The sequence below is a fragment of the Thunnus thynnus genome, chromosome 19 (genome assembly GCF_963924715.1).
Source record: "Thunnus thynnus chromosome 19, fThuThy2.1, whole genome shotgun sequence".
Classification (NCBI taxonomy): Eukaryota; Metazoa; Chordata; class Actinopteri; order Scombriformes; family Scombridae; genus Thunnus; species Thunnus thynnus.
The window spans coordinates 8,033,027-8,055,526 of record NC_089535.1 but is presented as its reverse complement, the minus strand read 5'-3'; the positions used below and the strand labels follow the sequence as shown (position 1 = coordinate 8,055,526).

Here is a 22,500-nt window from a genome sequence, read left to right as displayed (position 1 = left end):
ACGCAAGTTGAGTTGTTGGTGCGCTAACGAACATCTGATAAGTCTGATGGCTGATGAAGGGTACTACATACCTGTGGCAAATCTCTTTTTGTTGAGAGAAAGTCTGTATCCACTCCCCTGCAGCTCCATGTCCACTCCTGACAGGGTGCTCCCCTCGTTCATAAACTGCACCGCCATGGTGGAGGGGTTTGACGGGCCATTTGACAGCTCGAACTTGGCCCTCAGAGACCCGGCGCCTGGGGTCAAACGCAAATACACTCACTTGCCACTGAGTCTACAAGTACAATTTTAAACAAGCTGTCTCTTGTGGCAAACAAATTTGTATAAACCTTACCTTCATTTTCAGACTTTTCTGAGATGTCGCTCAGTTTCCAAAGACACTTATTCTGCTCTGAATTCCTAAAAGGAGAGAATGAAATAACACATTAAGCTAAAGCTAAGAGTTACTGTTCAATGCTTCATACCTTCTATGCTACTGCTGATAACAACAAGCTCCACATCTCACCAGATGGAGTTGGGTAGGGATTGCATGTTGGTGACTCCTCCGTCGACAGGCACTAAGATCTGTATGTTGGTGAGCGGCCCGGGGGAGGCCATGGACTCCGGGTTGTAGCGGTAGTCCACCCGCAGGTCCGTTGTACTCGGTGCACACTTCCAGTAAACGGCCAGGTTGAGAGGAGTGGAATGAATCCCGTCAGACAGCACCTGAACGCAGCAGTGCAGAGTTAAACTTTAAATATAGACAAAGCTGCTTCGAATTTGAGTAATTAGAGTGATTTTCTTCATATCCTCTGTTGGAATTACACTGTGAAACTCAACTTTCAAGGTTCATTTTGGTATTATACTTTTGACACAACATATTTAGCTGATTTGCTGTGATTAAAACGCGAATGCACGCTAAAAAACAAAACTCATAATCCTCCAAGGTTTCCTGGAAAGCTCGAAAGTTGTTAGTGAACATCAACTGTTCATCAGTTGTTCCATAAACAAAGCAGTCTGTTGAGCTCAGTTAGTTGATTATTGGATTGTTTGTTTTACAACTCTATGATTTTATACATTTCATTATATTCCTATATTTCTTGATCAACCGTACGTAAACTAAGTCTTTTTTTGTGTCAAGATGACTCTAAAAAAAAAAAGGGGGGCCTGATTATGGGGTGGCAGGACAGCTTTAGTGGTTTGTGAGGTCATCCATCAACTGGAGGGCCAAGGCTTGATGCTTGATGACAGTGTGGCCGAACCAGCTGAAGAATCCCTTGACAAGATATTTAACTCCTACCTACAGCTGATGCTGCAACATTTGCTGGCTGATAAGTGGAATTTCCCATTATGGATTTATTTCCATATCAAAATCAGACATAAATACATTCATTGACCAGTTTTAATATAGCAAAACTTAAAGATTACGAGAGTACGATCACTGGAATAACATATCCAGACCTGCTCACTCCTGTAACCTCATCTTCATTTGCTTTATTGCGTCTTTCTCAGAACTTGTCTGGATTGTGAAGCAATGTTGTTTTTTTAGAAAGCATTCTTTAAAACACAGTTATTTTATCTGGATCATGTTCTCGGTTCGGTGTCAGCTGACTGACCTGGTATTTTAAGATGTCCACGTTGTAGTAGGAAGCTGAAGGATTCTGATCTAAGGCTTTTCTGAGGTAGGACGTCAGTGCTTGCATGTTGAACCAGAAGTCCTTGGAATTGGAGTCACTTTGGGAAGGATCGCTGAATAAAAGACACGCAGATAAAAGACAAAACAGTCAGAAGGATACGCACACGAACACACGCGCTCGTACACACAAGGAATAATCAGAGGCTCAATTATTCATTGCTCTTCTTGGCTTTGTGTGCAAAGCTCCAATAGCTTGGAAAAAATGACCCTGTTATATCCAACCAGCTACTAAATCATGAATTCCATTTGATTCAATTAGTCCAGCCATGTGGTCTTGGGGGATAACTGAGATGAACCAGAGCAAGAAACAAATAAACAGAAAAATATTCATTTTTCTTTAGCTTTGGGAGAGATTTTTTTAAACTGGTCACAAAAAGTCGACCTTACAAAGTTAGTGCCATTTTTTGAAACTTGCACATGTGAGCTACAAGATACTTTCAACAGCTCTCACTGAGACAAAAGAGGTGAGAGGTAAAATAACGTAGGTTAAATGAAGCAGCTGTTATAAGAAGTTTGCTGTTCTTTTTTGCTGTTTTAGGGCGTGAAGTGTTTCAGAAGAGACATGGGCTGTTGAGAACCTGGCTGTTAAAGTCTGGTGGAAAATACTTCCCTGACAGCTTAATGATAGGTTTATGTCAGATTACTAATTGAATTTCCTCTCACTGACGCACTCTGTATTTCCTCAATTCTCACTCATATCATCAAGTCCAAATCCCTCTTTTACCTAACCACAACTCGGACAAGTCATCAACTCATCAGGTCTCCAAACTTCTTCACTTGCAAACCTTTATATTTTAGCTGTTTTTTTTGTGAACTTTCCCCCCCCTTGGACACCCTCACCTGTATAGTAGCTGCTGGTTGGGAAGGATCTGCTCCAACTTGCTGGTGTTCTTCAGTTTGAAGGTGAGCACGGCCGGGGAGGGGTTGGTGGTGAACACCTTGATGATGCCCACGGGGAACGACAGAGTCATGTCTCCTGTGATCTTCACGATACACCTTGCGAAGTGCAGACATATGTTGATCATTTTTTCCCATCAATTAATACGTAGTATTAGCAGTACTTAGTATAGCTTGTAAAAAGGGCAGAAAACTATGAATCACAAGTCACAAATTGGTCACAATTTGACCAAGTTGACATCTTCAAATCACACGTTTTGTCTGACCAAGAGTCCAAAACCCAAAGATATGAAGCAATAATCACATTTGAGAAGCTTGGCCAGGAGAATATCTGGCATTTTTGATTGAGACATAACTTAAATAATTAGTCAATTATGAAAATTATTAATTTCAAGGTACATTTGACATATTTGGTCTTGTTCTGGATGGTACTTTAGCCCACTAATCCACCCTTTATACAAAGATCTAGTCAAGCCTTAGACTAGATATTCAACCTGTTGTAGTGTTGTGTCTAACACTGGCTTTAGTTTCTATGTTTAACACATCCCCATCTCTAAATATACAGTATATCTACATTCTTCTGTACTCTAATATACATCTGGGGCAGGAAGAGTCTTGCTTGTTGGGGTCCTGCCTTGGCTGCAGTGGTAACAGCCCACAGTGGGTCTCAACCTTGCACCGTGTGTCTGCTGCATTGCTTATGAAATGTTCCATTTGCTAATCCCTGCAAAAATAAGCCTTTTGCACAGCAGCAATTTAACAGCAGTTAACCAATAAAAGGCTGTATGTTTTCACTGCCCCAGACTATAATCTGCCCCATGTAGGTTATCCAGTCTGAAAGAATGGTGTCAGACTTAACACAAAACATTCCACACATACGCACCGACATGGAGACACACTCTGCGAAAACGCACAACCAAAACGTGTGGGTGCAGCGCGCACTGCACTAGGAGCCGTGCTGTACACCAGCGTGCACTGTATAACTCATAACGTCATACTTGTTATAGTTCAAATATGGACAAAAATGTGTATGCGTGCAGGTCCATGTCGGGGCCTTTGAGCTGCAGGAGGTCATGTGAGACTCACTTAGTGGGATCAGCCCCTTTGAAGTAAGCATTAACCGACTCTGTGAAGGCCACGGCAATGGGCAAAGCATCTTGGGATGCCAGGGTCACAGGGCTGGGACCGCGAGACGTTCCTGAGAATGAAAAAAAAAAAAGGCAGAGAGTTGTGGGTCTGTTGATTCAGCTGCAGATCAGACTTTCATAACAGCGAGGTCCTCACTCAGCATTAGGTAGGTTTGATCATGCAAAGATGCGTTACATAATTAAGAATATTTCTATTATTGCATTTCATGAAGTCAGTCATTCATACATCGCAAATCAGTACATTCTGTTATTTCTCAGATGAACAGAAATAGCATATGTTTTTATAGCAGTTTGCGCTGCAGCTGCTTTACCTAAAATTAAGTACTATTAGAAAGTCAGAATGACCTCAGACAGCATATTAAAACAAGAGAATGAGTCAATTCATTCATTACTTCATCGTGTTAGGAGTCGATGCCGTTGAAAGTAAGAGAATGTGAGAAACAAGTTGAGAAGGTGAATATGGAGACAAGACAGAGGAATGCAATCACTGCAAAGCATAAAATGCAGGTGTCTGTCCGGCCCGGCCGACAGACTGAGAGTTAGTTTTAGTTAAATATAGAGGAGAGTCCTCTTGTATGAATTACAACCATACCTGCTGGTGTTTCACACCGCTTCTCAAAGGTAGGCAGCTTTGCTATGAACACATCGTCCTCTTTACGCCGAATTAAAAAAGGCGTAAAGAAGAAAGGAGGAGATAAACAGACCCAGAGAGCACAAATGTGAGGAGAGAATGACGCTGATCACAGTTGTAAGCCAGTTTCTAAATGATGTGTGATGGTGGCAGGTGAGCCCTAAGCTGACAAGGCTGATATGACTGCACAGAGATGAACAAAGAGCTAACAGGCCCTAATGATGAAATTCTTAGCATTAGCGAAATGTATTTATGCAGAGTAGAGATGATAACTGTAAGCACCACACAAGGAGAGGAGTGTCTCTTAAGGGGGAAACAAGAGTTTGGAAGGGCAGACTCACTTTGGCTTAGCAGAAAGAAAGGAGAGGGGGAGAGCAGCTCTGGCTCTGGAGAGGAGAGGAGGAGAGCAAAGGTGTGCTCAGCTCCTGTAAGGAGAGGAGTGAAGGAAGGGAGGAGAGTGAGGGAAGTGGGAAGCAAGGTGGGACATTGTGGTGTAGATACAAAAGGCATGTTTTGGTGAAGAGCTGAAGAAAAGGAGAAGAAATAGTCAGAGAAAAGAGATATTCTTTTAACGTTGGTACGACAAGGAAGCGTTCTTACCGACAGTCGGGGTGTTACCAGCGCTGAGTGAGGCGTTCGAGGACAAGGAGGAGGAGCTCTCTGCCCGGGCGAGCGGCGCGGTGGGAGGCGGGCTGGCGTTGGATGTCTTGGGTGGGCTGAACGGCCGTACCTGCATGGATAGAGTCAATCAAATAGAGATGATGTCACAATGTTTTTTTTTAAACAGCAATCAATAGTGTGTTACTGCACATATGTACTCACAATCTCATTGATTCCTGTGAGTTTCCCGGTGGGGAGTTTGGGCCTGGAGGAGGGTCGTGGTGGGGGCACCAGGGCTCCGGCTGTCAGAGGGGTGGTAGGTCTGTTCGGTACTGGCACTACGAGGAAGAACACGAGAGAATGTGACTGGTTGGTGACAGTTAAATAGCAGAGAAATTGGGAACAGAAACGGGAAGTTCACTCAAGTAGATGCAAAACCATCATGCATCAAGACCTCTAATATGAAAACCACAGTAGCAAAATTATATAGTGAAAATCATAACAGGAAACAAGGAAAACACATTCCAAACAAAATATCACAAAACAGAAAAACAAGGAGAAAAAAAAACGTCGCAAACCAGGCAGTCAGTTAAACAACCATATGTCAGTTGAATAAAATAATGAAAAAAAACAATAGAAAATATAAAAAAAAATGTGTCAAGTATGAAACAAATGCACAAAAATAAGAAAATACAGTTAAAATGAAACAAAACAAAACTAAAACTCCAAATCTCAGGCATGAGACATGTCTCTAGCATCGATTATAATGTTACCATTGAACACTTTACTTGACGGAGCGGCTGCCATCGCCCTATCTGTAATCCCAGAAAAGACGTCAGAGAAACAAGAGCCGCTGTCCTCCCTGCCGCCCGCCGCTTTGCAGTCGGCGTCGGCGGAGTCATCAGAGAGGAAGCGACTGGACCTGCCGGAGCCGGACTGGGCCCTCTGGAGCTCCTTCACGGACGACCCCGAGCCCTGACGACGAGGTGGAGCGAAATTATCATTGAAGGCGATCCACTGACTCTGGGACCAGGACACGGAGGAGAAGGCGTCGACGCTCTTTGGAGGGCTTGCAGCGACCGGGCTCTTGACGGGGTCAACTGGCTCGGCCGGCAGGGTGATGGGGGCGCTCTGGGCCCGCGCCGGTACGGGCTTGAGTGCTTGGAAAGGGTTTTCTGGTGAGTCCCAGGGGGAGGATGTGGACGAAGAGAAAGAGGAGACATCTTTGGATTGTTGGCTCTCTGCCAAGGGAGGAGAGCGCTCCCGTTGTACCACCGTCTCAGCTGAAGGGGACGATGCGTATGACGGTTGGGGGGGGGTGGGTGGGGAGGGGGAACATGACAGATGCAAAACAGAGTATAGAAGGTAGACATTAAGACACACATCTGCTGCTGATGTCAGAGAGAGCAGCACCGTATCAAAACTGTCACAAAATACATAAACAATGAAGATTTTATTGGTAAAGACAGCCAAGTCACTCAGTATCAGTATGAATTTATAGGATATACATGTTATATTACAGTTGGTGGAGCTTAAACCTATATCCACATCAATAAAACTTGAATTAGAACCTACAGTTATGACATATTTTTCTTCTTTTAACATGAAAAATAGACTAATAGACACTGAAACTCTGTGTAACCACAGTTCTGGTGTCAAATCCGGGAAAATATCATGCATATTTACAAAATAAAATGCATTCTGTTATCAGCAACAAACACACAAAGCATCACATCCTGATAATCTAAGTATAATTTAACCTGGCTACACAATTTCTGGTTAAGTGCAATCACACGTCGTCACATGCATCAGCTATACTGTAACAATAAAGATTTACAAATATAAATACCATGCAAAACAGTAGCCGATGAAGTTCTTCAAAGGTTTGAATCTAAACTGCCGTCTGATAAACGGGGTCACACACACGTTTTACCTGGTGTCTCTGGTAGAAACACGTCTGAGTCATTCATCAGAAAAGATGGAGATGGAGGGATTGAGAGGATAATAGAGGCGAGGTCTAACGAGAGCAGGTGAAAATCAAAAAATTAAAAATCAAACCAATAATACATCAAGTTATTTCAACTCAGGGGATGTAATGAAACAAAAAGTAAAATAAAACAGATGAACACAAAATAAATAAATGAAAAACATCCATACATGTTTGAATCTTTTTAATACTTCACAGACTAGACTTGTTGAACGTGTCATGTGTGCATTAGGAGCCGGTACTACAGCTACACTGTACACAGAGATTTAACAGTGTGTAAGCAGGGACTTAATTCCCATCACGATATCTTAAATCGGGGCACTTTACGCTGCTCTTTTGACTTTTAAGCCGAGACCTTTGACAGTAACGAGACACTGTTTCACAACATACGTGCCAGCGGGCTTTACGGCCGACCCTCTGACCTCAACTAGGTGCCAATTAACTGTGGATTATGCTTAGCCTAGGCAATGGGTCAGCGCTAATGTCACTCTGTTTAAACACTGGTGTCATGCAAGTAAAAGCCATGAGAATCCCACTGTCGAGGCTGTGTGCGCGCTTCGGAAAACCCCTCGAAAGTTAAGTAAAACAAACTCTGAAAAGTGTGAAACTAGGAAGATCTATATGAAAGACGGAAACTAAGACAGGTATAGCTCGAATAACAAAATATAAAAGCTGCTGCTATTTAAGCGTGAAAGAAAAAGGCTAAACAGTGAAAATTTGTAGTCCGCCGTTTTATTTCCCTAAAGTCAAGTATTGAGTTTGACTTCAGGGGTCAGTTCCTCCATCTGGGACTGCCCTGCGAGGAACGGCTTCCAACTGAGTAGCTTGGAAAAAGAAAAAAAAAAAAAAAAAGAAGAGAGGGAGAGGGGATACTACGCAGCGCACACAGAGATGATGAGATCAAGGAACAGACAGAGCAAAAACGACTGGATCATTGGCTCAACTGAGTAGATGAATAAAAAAAAAAAAAACTGTAGGGTGGTTGCTCTTTAAAAGGAATTACAGTCTCCTCTTGTTGTTGAGGGATACTGTACGATATTTAAAGGAAAGATAAGTTGTGGGGAAAGATATGTGCACAGTGGCGTTTTCATTACCTGTTGATGAGGACATAGAGGAGGAGGAGCCTGCTGCTACAGTCGGGCTGAACGGGTCCAGAGACAGAAGGTCGTTGTTAGTCAGTCTGCAACACGACAGAGAGAGAGAGAGAGAGAGAGAGAGAGAGAGAGAGCAGAAAAGCATCAGAGTAAAGTAAAAACATGCACATATGCATACAAAACAGACTGTTTTAAGTGCATAGATGCTGTAAACATGAAGAGTACTTTTATTTTTTTGCACCGAGCAGATGTTAAACGATGCAGAAAAAAGTTTTTTTTTTTTAAAGTTTCTCTTTCTCTTCTACTTACTCGTACGACGCTGGCACTCTGGGCTTTGCCAGTTCATCACCTGCAGTGGGAGAAAAACAAACAGAAAATTGAAGACCCACAGACCTGCGGAGAGCGATGACAGCAAATACATGTTCACAGCAAGTAAAAAATAAAATGATACAAAAAAAAAAACAAAAAAAACCCAACAACACAAGAGGTTTTTCACCAGCCGATATTCCGACACATTTGCCAAAAGTAATGTTTAAAGTACATCACACCTTAAACCAGAAATATAAACTGAGGTTATGATTGAAAAAAAAGTGAGAACCACCATCTGCCATGAGTCATACAAGTCAGAGAAATATATTTGCAGGGAGAGTTTTTAAGACATTTTTCTTATTTCTGCCTCGCAAAGTTCAAACTCTTACTGCAAACCTTCTAGTGCGTTTTTAATATAGTGGTGGTGGTAACACTTTAAAAAACAAGGGGGATGGAGTGATTTTTGCAACTCAAAATGAAAGTCAGGTATTGCTTTGTTAATTTTTGTGCCCTTGTGTCTAAAGTTGCAAAGATCCATAACAAGCAACCTGAAGCAGCACCAGATGTAAGAAGACAGAGAACTGAGAGGAACCCCGATATATAAAAACCCCACACATGTAAGTAAACTCTTTTAAAAAAAAAAAAAATAAAAAAAAAAATGAGATAGTGAAAGTTTGCGGTGAGAGAACACGGTGTCAGTGATGTTAGCTGGCTGCAGCAGCTGTGTGAAGGGCTCCTATGAAGGAGGGGGGGGGGGTGTAGATAGAGATGAGGGCTGTGGCGGAGGGGAAGGAAGGGTTGTAGGCTTACTACTGTAGTGAAAACATACTCACCAGGACCCTGAGCCTTAGAGCTTAATGTAGATACTCCTGTGATCCCTGAGCGTATGTAGAGTATACATCTATCAATGCAATTACCTTATGTAAATTGATTGAAACTCTATTAATGTTTTAAAGCTGCAGAATGTGGATATTATTACTATTTAGCTGCATTTAAACGATGTATGTGAAAGAAGAAACAATAACTCAGGAAAAAAATTGCCCAATTGATAAAAAACACTTTTTTTTTTAAAACCTCATGGAGCATGACACATGACCTGTGGGGTATTGCTATGCTAAAAGCATTTCTCAAGCACAGCAAAACACACAAAAACTCTGCCAGTTTTGCAGAAAGGGGAAAAAAAAAAAGATAACTTCTGACATGTCAAAATATAAACAGCTAATTAAGCAATTAATCTTATTTGTACCATAGGGGGGGGAAATATCCCACAAGCTCACATTTTACAGAGAAGAACAGTTATTTACTTTTGCTCTGGATATGTTGGTTTTGGCTGGGTTTCTGAATTTTCCTTTCTTAAAGACAACTTCTTTTAAAAACAACGCCGGCCAAGAAAAACGTAGTTGAGAGGTTGTACAGTCAACCTCCCCTTCGCAGCCGTCCAGCAACACACAGATTGAGAGGTCAGGAAGACAGAGAAAATACTCACTGGACTGGTTCCTCCGCATCTGTCCCTGAAAACAAAAACAGACATTAATTAATCAAAGATGCATACGGCCCACCAAGAATTTTTTGAACTATTACTCAGCGGGACTTTGTCAACTTGTGCAAAAAAAAAAGTTCCAAATAAAACTGCATGACTGACAAGACATAAATGATCATTCTTCATACTACATGACCCATAAATAAGACTTTTTAGTGAGTTTTTATGGGTTATTATGTTCCTCTCTGCTTCGGTGCAACTTGCACAACTTGCACAACTCTCTCCTTTACTTTTTACCAACAGGTTGAAACCTTAAGCCTTCAATTATTTATGTGAAAATATATATATATAAAATTTCAGATATGACATCACAATGTAAAAAAAAAATACTTTTAAGGGTTGAAAACTATATTATTAATTATTCCCAGTGGCAAAGGGAATTTTCCACTTCAGAGTTTAAGACAGTAAATCACAGGACTACTCTCCACTCACACATACCAGACGTTAAACCTAGGGTGAAAAATTCAGCAGCTCCAAACCATGCATCTAAGCCCGTACAACGATCAGTCAGGGACAACAGAGAGCGTGCCCCCAACACTTCACCAGCTTCCTTCACACAGCCCCCTTTTTTTTTTTTTTTTTTTTTTTTTTCTCTTCGGGCCATAAATCTGCTGTGTCATGCTGCGTAACACAAGATATGTAAGATATGCTCTTGAGGGCCACCAGCCCGATGGAAACTTAGAACATCAATTTCAATAAAGAATGTATTCGCACATGGAGAAAGGTTTGGGGGGTGGTGGTGGTGGTGGTGGTGGGGAAGTGGAGGTGAGGGGGGGAGGAGGAGTGGGGGGGTTGTCAAGGGAGGAGGGGGAGAAAGAGAAACAAAATGGGTTTAAGGAACATAGCAAAAGCGTTTAACCACGGTAGAGCTGTGAGGCCAGGGTTTAGTCCCACAGGCGCTAAGCGGCAAATGGGTTCAATTACGGCTCTTGCTGGCCACACACACACGACTTCCATTGCTATTTCAATAAAGGAACACCGCGGAGGGAGAACCAAACAGGAGGAGAAATGAAAAAGACAGAAAAATGAGCGCTGCGGAAAAAAAAAAAAGAAAAAGAAAAAAAAAAAAAGAGAAAATCTCTCAATAATTCACCCCAGATGATGCAACGTTCCTCATCACCTTGGATGTATGTTTTAACTTTAATCCAGAACATTTCTATAAATATAAATAGGAAAAGGGTGTGAAAAATTAATATGAACAGACAGCGAGGAAGGCAGGAATACTGGTATTTAGATGCTAATCAGGGATGAACACACAAACTGTGGTCTGTGTTGTTTTTTTTTTTTTTTTTTTTGGACTTTTAGTACGAGACGGTAATTGTGGGTTTGAGTCTCAACAACGACCGAAAACCAAAACTGCAATGAACAAAGTCAAAGGTTTAAAAGAGAACATCTTTCCTCCTCCGATCTTGTTATAAAAAAAAATAGAACAAGAAACATCCTCTATAAACTTGTAACTTATCTTTACCGTTAATTCCTAGAGTGGGAAAAAAGAAAACATTTGTAAAAAAAAAAAATAAAAAAAACTAGGCAACTAAGCCCGTTAAAGTATTCATAAATAACCACAACAGAGTCCTGTCTAGAACAAGTGGGCTCCAATAAAACCGAAAGAGTGAAAGCAAACAAAGAAAAGAGGAAAAAAAAAAAAAAAAAAAAAAAAAGACTGGAGGTACAAGACAAACAGTGAGGAGGAACAGTGGTGAAAGCAGAGGAAGAGAGAAGCTGAAGAGAGAGAGAGAGAGAGAGAAGATGCCGTGACATTCGTTTCATGTGTAACCGTGGGGAGAGAGAGTGTGTGGCGGGTGAAACCCACTAGACCCCCCCCCCCCCCCCCCCCCATCGCCACACCGAGCGTGCCCTCTCAGCCGCTCCACAACAACAACATTAACAACAACAACAGCTCTCGGTGCTCACACACAAACACACACACACACGACGCATGTTTGCACACAAGCGGTAGTGGTTTTAAATTTTAATGGCGGCGGCTATTTTCATAGAACGGCGGAGAGTGATTCAGAGATTGAGTGATGGCGAGGGACAAGGAGCTGAATGAAAGGCTCCATGACTGACTGAGGCCACGGATCAGACCGGCCAGTGTGTGTGAGAGTGTGTGTGTGTGTGTGTGTGTGTGTGTGTGTGAGTGTCTGCCGCAAAGTGTTCCCTTAAGTGCCTGTGAGCAGAGCAGCGTGCATGTGTGTGTGTGTGAGTCTAAAGTAAACGGCCAACAACATCAAAAACTCTGAAATTATTGTTCCTGAGTTCTTGATATTTCTTATTTAAAACAAAACCAAAAAAAAAAAAAAAAAAAAGAAAAAACAGACATGAAACTGGAATTTTAAGTAAAAACAAAACATGACATGTGTGCAAACAGGACCTTTACTGTATCAGAAGCCAATCTGGCATATGAAGTAAATTAAACATAACACATGTGACTTTCCAAGGTAAATAAAATAAGCTTGAAGAAAGAGTGACTAATGGCGTTCATCCACAGGACGGATACTACGGTTAAATGGCATTCCCGTCTACTCTAACTAGAGGTTAGACATACTCCTGTTGCCCTCTGGTGTTGTAGAAGTAGAGTAGACGTCTGCTTGCAGCAGAGCAGGACAGCAACAGGTTTGTGTTTGGCACGTTGGTGTGTGTTAAATCCATACGTACGGAGGTCGAAGGCGACAGGATGATGTTCCCGATGGAGGCTTTGAGCTCGTCGATGGTGGCTCGGTTCTGGTGCGTGCCGTTGTTCGGCTGAACGGGTTTGATCTCTACGTGGAACTTCCTGGGTTCGTCCTCATCTTCGGAATCGCTGGATGAGTAGAAGGAATTCTCTTTGGCATGTGAGGACAAAAAAAAAAGTTAAGGCGATAACGACAAGAGAGATCATCAAGAATGACGGGTTGTTTTTTTTTTTTTTTTAAGCCTGGCCATAAGGGGCGACAGAGAAGTACAGACGCAGGTGGGTGTGAAGATAGATCACAATAAATCCTGGATGTCTGAGAAGCCGGACTGAGCAGCGATTAACTGCTGAGTGTGAGTCAAGATAAATGGAAAGGATATCGTTTTCATTTGCTTCTGGTCTGATGCAGAAGCCCTCTGCATCGACCTGGGGAACATTCTGCAAAACACAAGCAGAACAAAAAAAACAAGTTTAAAATCAAACTTTTTTGCACAATTAAATCAACACAATGTTAAATGTTTTATATGTGTATCCTTTATAAATTAATATAGAAGCAGCTAAATGACAACCAAATTGTATTTATACATTATTATATATCATATTTTCACATTATTTTGCTCAGTTTGCTCAGTTTTTAATGTCATTGTTGCTTTAAAACTCAACATTTTTTTAAAGTGCTCAATATATGTAATTAAAAAGTTATTTTAATCATGTTAAACTAGTACATGTGTGATGGTTCAAATCATTTCCCTCTTTGCATATTAATCAGACTTCCTCCTCATGCTGTATTTTAACATAAGCAAAACTTTCAAACTTGTATATTTTCTTAAAATCATCAGAGCCGATTAGCTCATCACATCTGGATCATAAAGTCTGTTAATAGATGGAAAGTTCATTTTTATGTATGGTATTCTGTTTCTAACATTTTACATAGATAAAACCAATATATAACTCTCTCAGTATGTTCAGATGCACACTGGAAACATTTTTAACAACTTCAAACCCACTGAGTCTGGTTAATCCCAGTATCCCAGCTGCTGTGGAAACCGTCCCTCCATACATCCACACATCATATTTGACCGACACACATCTGAACAAACGTCATCAAAGTTCACCGAGAGCTTAGTGCTGCTAGCTGACATTTTTACAACTTGTCATATTTCAGATTTGCTACTTTAAAGGACACATGAATACAAAATAGTGAAATGTTTTGCTGAAATGTATTGTTGATTAGTAAATTCTTGCAAGGAAGCAATAAAGAAGCCTTCTTTTTTTTTTATTTCTGAATATTTATGAAACATATATTCTCACTTACAGAAAAAAAAAACATGAATATTTAGTTTATGTATTAGCTTGCTTACAGCGTTCTGGATGTCTATGGCCCCATAGTATCCAGGGGGAGCACCATTGGCAGTGTTCTACAAGCATAAACAGAGAGGAATGAATGAATGAATGAATGAATGAGCAAATCTACAAAACAAACAAGAGGGAACAGAGAGAGAGAGTGAGAGAGAGAGAGAGTCACATGTTCAATAGCAGAATAAAAACCAAGGAGGATCTTTTCCACCTCCTGCTGTTTGAAATGAAAATAACATACGAAGCAGAAATAAAATAAACAGTTAAGTATCAACTCAAAAGAATAAAAATCCCTGGATGTTTCCGTTGAAAACGATACTCACAGCAGCTTCAACTTCTGTAGACTCCCTGGAAGACAAAATGTTCACATGATGATGATGAGAAATGCTTTAATAAGTAAAGTTGCATAAATTGTTTTTGGTGCACTGAAGATGCAATCTTCACTCACGTGGAGTCTGTGTCCTTGTCTTTCCTACGACCTGGGATGCCAAATGGTTTTCTCTTCCTGGGTTTGGCACCTTAATACAAAAACAGAACATTTTTTAACCACAGATTTAAAAAAAAACAACAAAACACACATTATATCTGTTCTAAATCATGTCTGAAATGTGTTGGTTTAACAACTTGCAGTGCACATTTAAGATTTTTTATACTTCTTGCACTTTATTTGTTACTTTTTTTAGTTGTGAATCTTATATATTGCACCTTACCTTCAGTAGCAATAGCTGTATTGCACTCCTCAAACTCAATGGGTCCTAATGAGACAAAAAAAAATCATTTAGGTTCATTTGGCACGGAAAGGGTCAATGACCAACTGCTGTGAATGCTGTGAACGTACATCACGCAATAATCACACACACACACACACACACACACGCAGACACACACACATACATTTTGGCAAACACACAACATGCAGTCTGGCGTGCCATACTGAGTGTGTATACAAACAGGGATAGGCTGGTCCCAGAGGGCAGATAGGGTCAATAGCGGAGTCAACTGTGTGTCTGGTGGCCCTAACAGAGATATGACACTCCCTCCAACGGACACATAAAAAAAAACAACACTCTACAACACTTCTTAACAGACACACACACACATACACACACATAAAACCCCACCTGGGACGCATAAATTGCGACTCATAAACCAATTAATCAACGCAGGAGGAGCCTTGGCGCTCACAGCACACAGCAGGTATGAAGACTTAACTGAGCTGAAACTAACCCTGCCCGCACGGTACACGCAAAGTCGCTAACCCTATTACAATAAGACAAACAAGTCTGAGATTACATGCGATGAAGTGTTTAAATCCACATGGACAAATCTGCTCTCAGGCTTAAGAGATGCCCTTTTCTTCTGCTTCTCTCTGGCATGTGCAAACTGTCCAGAAGAAGGCAAAAAAAAAAAAAAAAGAAGAAGAAGAAGAGAGCATAAAATAAACATGATCATGCACAACACAACCCTGGTCAATAGATGGAAGTAACAAATTGTCATATCTGTTCCAGCCGATGACCGTGATATCACTTGGAGCACGACCAGCAATGAATTTAGTTTAAACAACCAAAGAAAAAAAAACAAAAAAAAACATAGCTTTTGGTTATTCAGATGCATCATTTATATGATGAGAAAACAGTGAAAAACAACAAAGTTTACACTTAATTTAATGTTCATCAATTAAACACATTTACCTCCGAGGCCCCCGCGCTTCTCTCACGCTTCGATCGTTCCTCCAGAAACATTTATGGAGGCTTTTTCGAAAGGGGTCGCCGCTTTATCGTGCACGTGCACACGCGCAAACACACACACACACACACTAAAAGCTGCAGGGAAACCAGAGGCAAGACATGCGATGTGTGTAGTCCAGGGAGGTTGTGAGGCTGTGATTTTATCATCTATTACAAAGAGTGACACCTCAGATATATAGTGGAACAAACTGAAACTTACATTAGTGTAATATCTACATTTGTGGATGTGATTTGTTCAGTTAAACATGTGGACAGATGTGCTTTATTCCTTCAGTCTGTGAGTTGGTGCAGCTAGAACTGGCTGCACAACAGAAAACACTGCATCAATGCTTAAGTGTTTCTAACTATTTTGTTTTATTACATGACCTTAAAGACACGCAGTCTGTGTTTGCTATCAGACCAAATAGAGTGCATTTAACTAGAAACCTAATAGCTTTGTAAGATGAGCAGAAGAAAGAGAGAGAGATGGGGAAAGGACCCTCTGGCAATATTTCCGATACACTAACATGCCTTGACCTGAAAACAACAAAGCTAATGATATTTTAAACTCAAAAACCTATACGGTAGCAGCGGCCCGATACAGCCTCCCCAGAGGATGCCGGTCGCGAGCAGCATTGACGCATTGTTTGGCGTGTGCAATGCTGAGTGAAGCGCAGGGAAGCGGCGAGTCACGAGAGGCATGCATCACGCCAAGTGAAGTGGATAAAGTACACCAATGACCGATCTACTCTACTGTGCAATATCAGGCCTCTTCACCGCCGGCGAATACACAACGGCGGCACGAACGACTTGGCATGCTCATTCAAGAACTTTCTCTCGTGGGAGGAAGTGAGAGAGGCGCACGCAGACGACGGTAATTCCGTTCGTCCTCATTCGGTCGCCGTGCTGACATTAAACAGGTATTTGAAGTCAGGAGGTGTATCTTTTTTTTTTTTCCTGGAGAGGAAACTCATCATCATTATCTCATCATCAGCCATCATATTTCATTAACTGCATCGGTTGTAGGAATTGTCAAACAAAAGTAATAAAAAAAGGACCCAGAACGGGGGTGAAATTAATGGAAAATTACACATTGGATTCTTTACTCAAAATCTGGGATGTTTAACAAAAGCTGCTGTGAACCTACGTCAGGCCCAGGCAGAGCAGGAACCCTTTGCCGCTAGCATCCTGCTATTGCATCTGACAATATTTATGCACACCAACTGCAAAAAAAGTCTAAACACCAGACACATGAATATTACCTAAATCTGGGCAGACATTAGGAACTGTTTAAACATCTCCTAAACAGACAGACGACTTTGTTTATACAGGGGAAGATGTTTCTTTTCTTTCTACTCTCTGTGAGGGAAGCATGCAGTCACGCATGAGCGGAGAATGGTTTTTTAAATTGCATATGCTTCACATGGCACTGGGAGTGGGAGAAGGGGAGGGAGGAGGAGGGGGGGGGGGTTTGCGTGTCTGGCCCGCCGCCAGTTGACAGCTCAGCTGGATATCGTTGAACACTCCGAACCCCCCTGCCTCGCAGCGTGTCACTTTGGGATTGTTTCCGCAATAGAAAGTTTATTCAACCTCTCTCTCTCTAAAGGCACTGGACCGGCCATCCGTTCAGCTATTTAATCAGGGGACAGACAGGTTATTTTTCTGACAGGGCCGGGGCTGCTGTGCAATCCCTAATGAACAGCTTGATACAAGAGGAATTTTCTGACCGTTTTTTTAGCCTCAATTAATTCTGCTGTCCAAACAAATGAAGGCCACCACTCCTTGGACGCAGCGTCTGGACACAGGGGTCACCGTTTGTGTACACACAAACACAGCAGAGGTGAACCCTTTGTGCCTGTGACCTGACGTAATGTAGTACAAGTACAGAGACTAGTGAAGTAATTGGATATTTATGACGAGGCCTTTTAAACTATTCACGGGCTTCGCCGACTAATCAATATTTATTAAGGTATAAAAAATAAAAAAAAATCAGGCTTTACAAAGACCGCGAGGAGCCTAATATCAATGAATGAGCTGTGTGTGTGTGTGTGTGTGTGTGTCAAACAAAAAAAGAGAGGGAGGTGAGGGGGGTAGAGCCAAAGGAGTCTGAGGAGTATTCCCTTGATTATTGTGGCATGGCAAAGTTTACACAAGAGTCATTGTTGAGCTCTGACCTCCTGAAAAGGTTGGTTCTGCCTGCTTAGCCTGCGAGCACAGCAAAGCCCCCTCTGTGTCACATGCTTACTGGAATGCCAAAGCCTGCCTACCTTTACAGCAGATTACTATGATTGACTCTGATAGTCCTCTCCTACTTCTAATTGCCCCTCTCTATATACCCCTCCCCTCCCCACACAAGGCATGAAACAGATGGAGGGCCCCCGATCTCTGGACCGCAGGTTTGTTTACGCGCAACTCAAGACGCTGACAAACACGTGCTCTCGTGGAATGGAACAAACAAGAGCGAGGCTGAGCTCACCTGGTCTCTCCTTGCCCGTTCCTTTGCTCTCGGCCAGTTTCTGTATTAAACTCTCCACCGAGGTGTTTTCGATGTTCCTCACGAATTCGTTGTGGACCTACGGGATGCAAAACAATGAATCATGTTTACTGACAGTTAAAGTACATGTGAAAACTGCAACAAAATCTCTTCTAAAACCCACATTTACTTCAATCGAATTAATAAAAAAGTTGGTTTTAGGTCAGTTAATGGGGTCAAATTCTCTTATATAAAAAGTATTTGCCATAAATGCCTGTACTCTCACTTGACAAAGGTGTGTAACCAAGTGCAATTAACTAGATACCCAAGTACAAGCAGCACAAGCATGTTCACACTCACCAGCAAAGATACCAGCTGTTGGTGTTGGTTTTTTGGTAACCTCAACTTATTAGAAAGGATTTGTAAATGCTATATAATAATGTTACTGTAGTTATATACAACATATACTGTGTTTGTGGACGATTTAAAGCCCCGTTAAGTGAAACTGTTTGACCTGGAGGAATTACTATGCCACGTTTTCAAGCTTATCAGCCATCTACTGTAGTGAGGACGTGTATTTCCACTGTATGCTAGAATGGAACTGACATTATCAACCATCATCATAACCAGTAATTGATTAAACTGACTATGTAAAATGTTCATCTCATGTTGGGGAGGGATGGGTGCAGTTACATAAGTCAGTGTTAAGTAACATTAAACTTATTGTTCAGAGATTTCTGTATGTTTTGTCGTAATATTTGTGTGTTTCAAAGAAAAACAGAGGATTAGTGTGACAGGTCGACGGAGCGGTGAGATGTCTGGGTGTTTGTTTTTGTGATATACAGGACGGTGGACAAACACAATCTGCTGCTGCTAGTTCTCCCTCTAACTCACACTGCTTAGCCTTTAGTTGATATTTATTTAACGTTTACTTTGTGTTTGGCCTGTGGAGAGATACTATACTTTACTGTCATTCTATTGCGTCAGGTTGAATCATTGTTGTTGGCACTGCGATGCGCTGATGCCCTTTGGGCGGTATCAGAGGAGGCGTAGTGTTTGTTTGCTTGTTTGTTTTCAATGTGCATGTGTGCTTGTGTGTTTACCGAGGGGGGGAAGTGAAAGTGATGTGTGTACGTATAGGGGATGGGGATGAAGAACAGCGGCTGACTCTGTGCCATCTCGCCAAAACCATTTAGATGTGCGTGATACTGTAAACGCATACACACACACAAATGTGTCTCCCCCCCACCACCACCACCACCACCACCCCACCCCCGCCCTCGAGCCCCTGTGGCGAGGTGGAGTGCATTAGCCTTCTATGTCCTAGCAGGAGAGGATGTTGGGAAGGGGGGGGTGGGGGGGTGATGAGGGTGAGGTGGTGGTGGGGGGAGGGGGGGGGCACAGGGAGGTTGCCGCGGTGAGGAAGTATGCTCACTGCAGCACACGCGATCTGTCAGGTGCTGCTGCCATGACGGCGGGCACTAACACTGGACTCAACCTGCATGCCCCGCTGGCCTCTCTCTCTCTCTCTCTCTCTCACACACACACACTCACACACAAACCTCATCCTGTGGAGAATTTTCGCCCACATCCTCGAAACATGCATCTGCTTTCAAGGGATCCTCGCTCACACACAAACGCTCACGCATTACAAAAACAAACACAGCATGCTCACCGACAGATACACCTGCCCTTATGTGACTTTAAAGCTCTCGACGCAGGGAACAGCACTCTGCACTCCTCTCAACTTCAAACGTGAACTTAATATACCTATATAAGGTGTTTTCTTCTTTACACTACTTACTTTTTCCCCCTCCCATCCTTTCATTCTAACCCTCTTATACTTCATGCCCAGCTGAGCTGAGCCTTGTCTGAAAATACCTGTCAGGTTGACATGATTACTCCTCGATTTTAGTGACACCTTTAGTTACAGGTACCCTTTGCTTTAGTTTCATACACTGCAAGTCTCTGCACTGACAGCATCTCCGACGCTGGACTCTACTCTTGGATGAGATACATGTAAGGAAACAATTTTGTTGTTTTGTTGTATATTCCCCCCAAATTTCCTTTGTACACAGGTAAAAGTCATCGCCAAGTCCATTGTTGGCCTTGTGTGCGCGTAAACAGTCGTGTCTCCTCCGATACACCGATACACGTTCCTGTTCACCTGGCAGCGAGGAGCTTCCCTGAGAGGGTCTGACACGTGCAGGGATTCATACTCATCCCACCACAGATGTGCAAGACTCTTTGCAGGTGCTCCGACCCATCCAGTATCCAGTCACTGGTGCGGCAACAAGGACATGGTCGCTCACCAGTTTCCCACTGATAGACGCTTCTAGTTTTGCTCACAACTGTGGTGCAGCCAGCTAAGTTGGAAGCATCACAGCTGCTGACTTTACTCGGGCCTTCCTCTGAGTGATAGATATATTATATATACATTATATGAATATATTATTTATCAGTCCTAGATTCACTATGATGAACTTTAAGAGCATACTAAGACATCTTTGAGATCAAGCTTAAATTGTTCTTAAAGTCTAACAACTTCATACACTATAAAAAAGGAATTTAGGCTCTTTACTAGAGTCAGTAAATACACTTTTGAGCTTATGCACATTATGATGTTAGAGTGAAAATTAATGATATTAGTTCTGTGACCTCCTCCTTGTTTACTTTCAGCTTCTCTGCACTCCCTTAACACACATAACACATTCAACCATTGAAAAGCTTGGGAAGGGCAGGTTTTGTTTACTTTTGGTTTTCTATTGTGTGGAAGAACTGATGTTGTAATTCGTCACTTGTTCTTATATGCAGTAGACAGATAGTATAGATAGTTCAAACCAATAAAAGTTCCTCGTGTGGGTTTTCTCTTATTGCTTAGTATTTATACAAACTTCTAAGCTAATGCTAAACACAACACTGCAGAGTTAAAACTAGTCCTGCTCTCTCTCTCCTCTCTCTCCTTCTTACCTCACCTGTACAGTCCCTCACACCCTGGTTTGAAGAGCATTTATCACCAAATCATAATCTCTCAAACTGCTTGATTGTCTGGTTTGGTGAGACTGGCCACCACACTCGAGCTGTATTTTAATTTTAGCTCAGCAACAGGCAGCAGCACTGCCCATCTCCTGCTCAGAAGCACAGGAACCGCGGGGCTGAATAACCTGTGGTAGCCTGTCGCTCCACATTCTTTCCAACTTGCCGCACGAGCCGCAGGCAGGACCGAGACATTCTCACGGTGGAGCTGCGTCGCCCTCTACGGACGATACGGGGACTACAGCGGCAGCAGATGAAAAAGGAATCTCTGGTTAATGTTGAATACTGATTAATATATTTGTGAACGGTGTTTGAAAGCCTTCGCAATTGGACTTGACGCCGTTTTCTAAAATCTAAACACGCTCTTCCAGAAACAAACAGGGGCCTGTTCAACGCTTTTAACTCGTCACACACGGTATTTGGCCCAGTGTTTGGACTTATGGAGGTGTTTTAGATAGGCTGAGAGGGAGTTTTGATCAGTTTTTAATTGCTTGGCATAAAGGGCTGAATGGACCATTTCCTGGTTCTCAGTTAAATGATTAGTGAGATCAAAGATGACACTAATTGATATGACACACAGTGAACCCAATGAGCACAGCCTCAGGTCAACAAGACACCTACTCCACCCACAGGAATGTTTGAGAGTATGTATGTGAGCACTTACCTCTCCTATTTGAACGTGTGTTTCGTCGACAGACTGCGAGTATGACTGAATGATCTCCTTCATGTGGAGAATGTGGTTTTCTTCAATGTCTTGGAATTTCTGCAACACAGGGCGGGGGTAGTTATGGCACTAGCGATGCTACAAATCATCCACTGGCTTAAATCAAATTAACTGCATGGCAACAAATCTGCATCATGGTGTCGGACTCATTAAACAGGCATGATAACAAAATGCAGCCAAGGAAACAGCACTTCCTTATTCTGTCATTGCCACTTCCCATGCATCTGGGTGGTCTACGGCGCTCTCTCACACACACACGCACATGGATGGTTACGGGTCCTCCCACAAGATGTCAATTATTTTGTTCATGAGATGCGTTGATGGGGTTTCATTTCTGGCTTTGAGCAGCAGTATGGCGTAGATGAATGAGGGAAAACACAACCTTAAATGCTAGTATATACTTCCATTTAAGTCTGACTCTGGGTTTTTGGGGTAAACCATGGAGAATGAGTGTAAATAATCATAAACTGGAAAATCACAGTGGGGATGGAGAGGAAGATGAGCCTTTCTCACCGCAAACACACAGAGATAAAGAGCCGCTCACTCCTGCGTCTCTGAGACGTGCACACTAAAATATAATACGCTTTTTTGTCATTCACCGCAATAACAGCTAGCATACGCTCACACGC

The 22,500-nt window shown here is 42.2% G+C and overlaps 1 protein-coding gene across 9 annotated transcripts in view; it reads right to left on the bottom strand.

Moving 5' to 3' along the window:
- The window catches only part of fcho2 (FCH and mu domain containing endocytic adaptor 2), a 46,790-nt gene that overhangs the window by 2,844 nt on the left and 21,446 nt on the right, over positions 1–22,500 (bottom strand). For 2 of the 9 annotated variants that reach the window (XM_067575389.1, XM_067575387.1), the window contains exons 7-30: positions 21,812–21,910; positions 18,115–18,211; positions 14,622–14,666; positions 14,360–14,429; positions 14,235–14,259; positions 13,917–13,973; positions 12,936–12,993; positions 12,540–12,715; positions 9,828–9,852; positions 9,175–9,219; positions 8,342–8,381; positions 8,033–8,118; positions 6,885–6,968; positions 5,725–6,234; positions 5,174–5,289; positions 4,952–5,081; positions 4,693–4,776; positions 4,313–4,372; positions 3,659–3,770; positions 2,516–2,671; positions 1,596–1,728; positions 506–705; positions 335–399; positions 72–236 (exon numbers count right to left, since the gene is read on the bottom strand). In XM_067575389.1, the coding sequence (XP_067431490.1) occupies positions 72–236; positions 335–399; positions 506–705; positions 1,596–1,728; positions 2,516–2,671; positions 3,659–3,770; positions 4,313–4,372; positions 4,693–4,776; positions 4,952–5,081; positions 5,174–5,289; positions 5,725–6,234; positions 6,885–6,968; positions 8,033–8,118; positions 8,342–8,381; positions 9,175–9,219; positions 9,828–9,852; positions 12,540–12,715; positions 12,936–12,993; positions 13,917–13,973; positions 14,235–14,259; positions 14,360–14,429; positions 14,622–14,666; positions 18,115–18,211; positions 21,812–21,910 (2,638 nt within the window). The remainder of the gene's footprint in view (positions 1–71; positions 237–334; positions 400–505; positions 706–1,595; positions 1,729–2,515; positions 2,672–3,658; positions 3,771–4,312; positions 4,373–4,692; positions 4,777–4,951; positions 5,082–5,173; positions 5,290–5,724; positions 6,235–6,884; positions 6,969–8,032; positions 8,119–8,341; positions 8,382–9,174; positions 9,220–9,827; positions 9,853–12,539; positions 12,716–12,935; positions 12,994–13,916; positions 13,974–14,234; positions 14,260–14,359; positions 14,430–14,621; positions 14,667–18,114; positions 18,212–21,811; positions 21,911–22,500) is intronic. The other 7 variants (XM_067575391.1, XM_067575393.1, XM_067575388.1 and 4 more) reach the window with 7 other exon arrangements.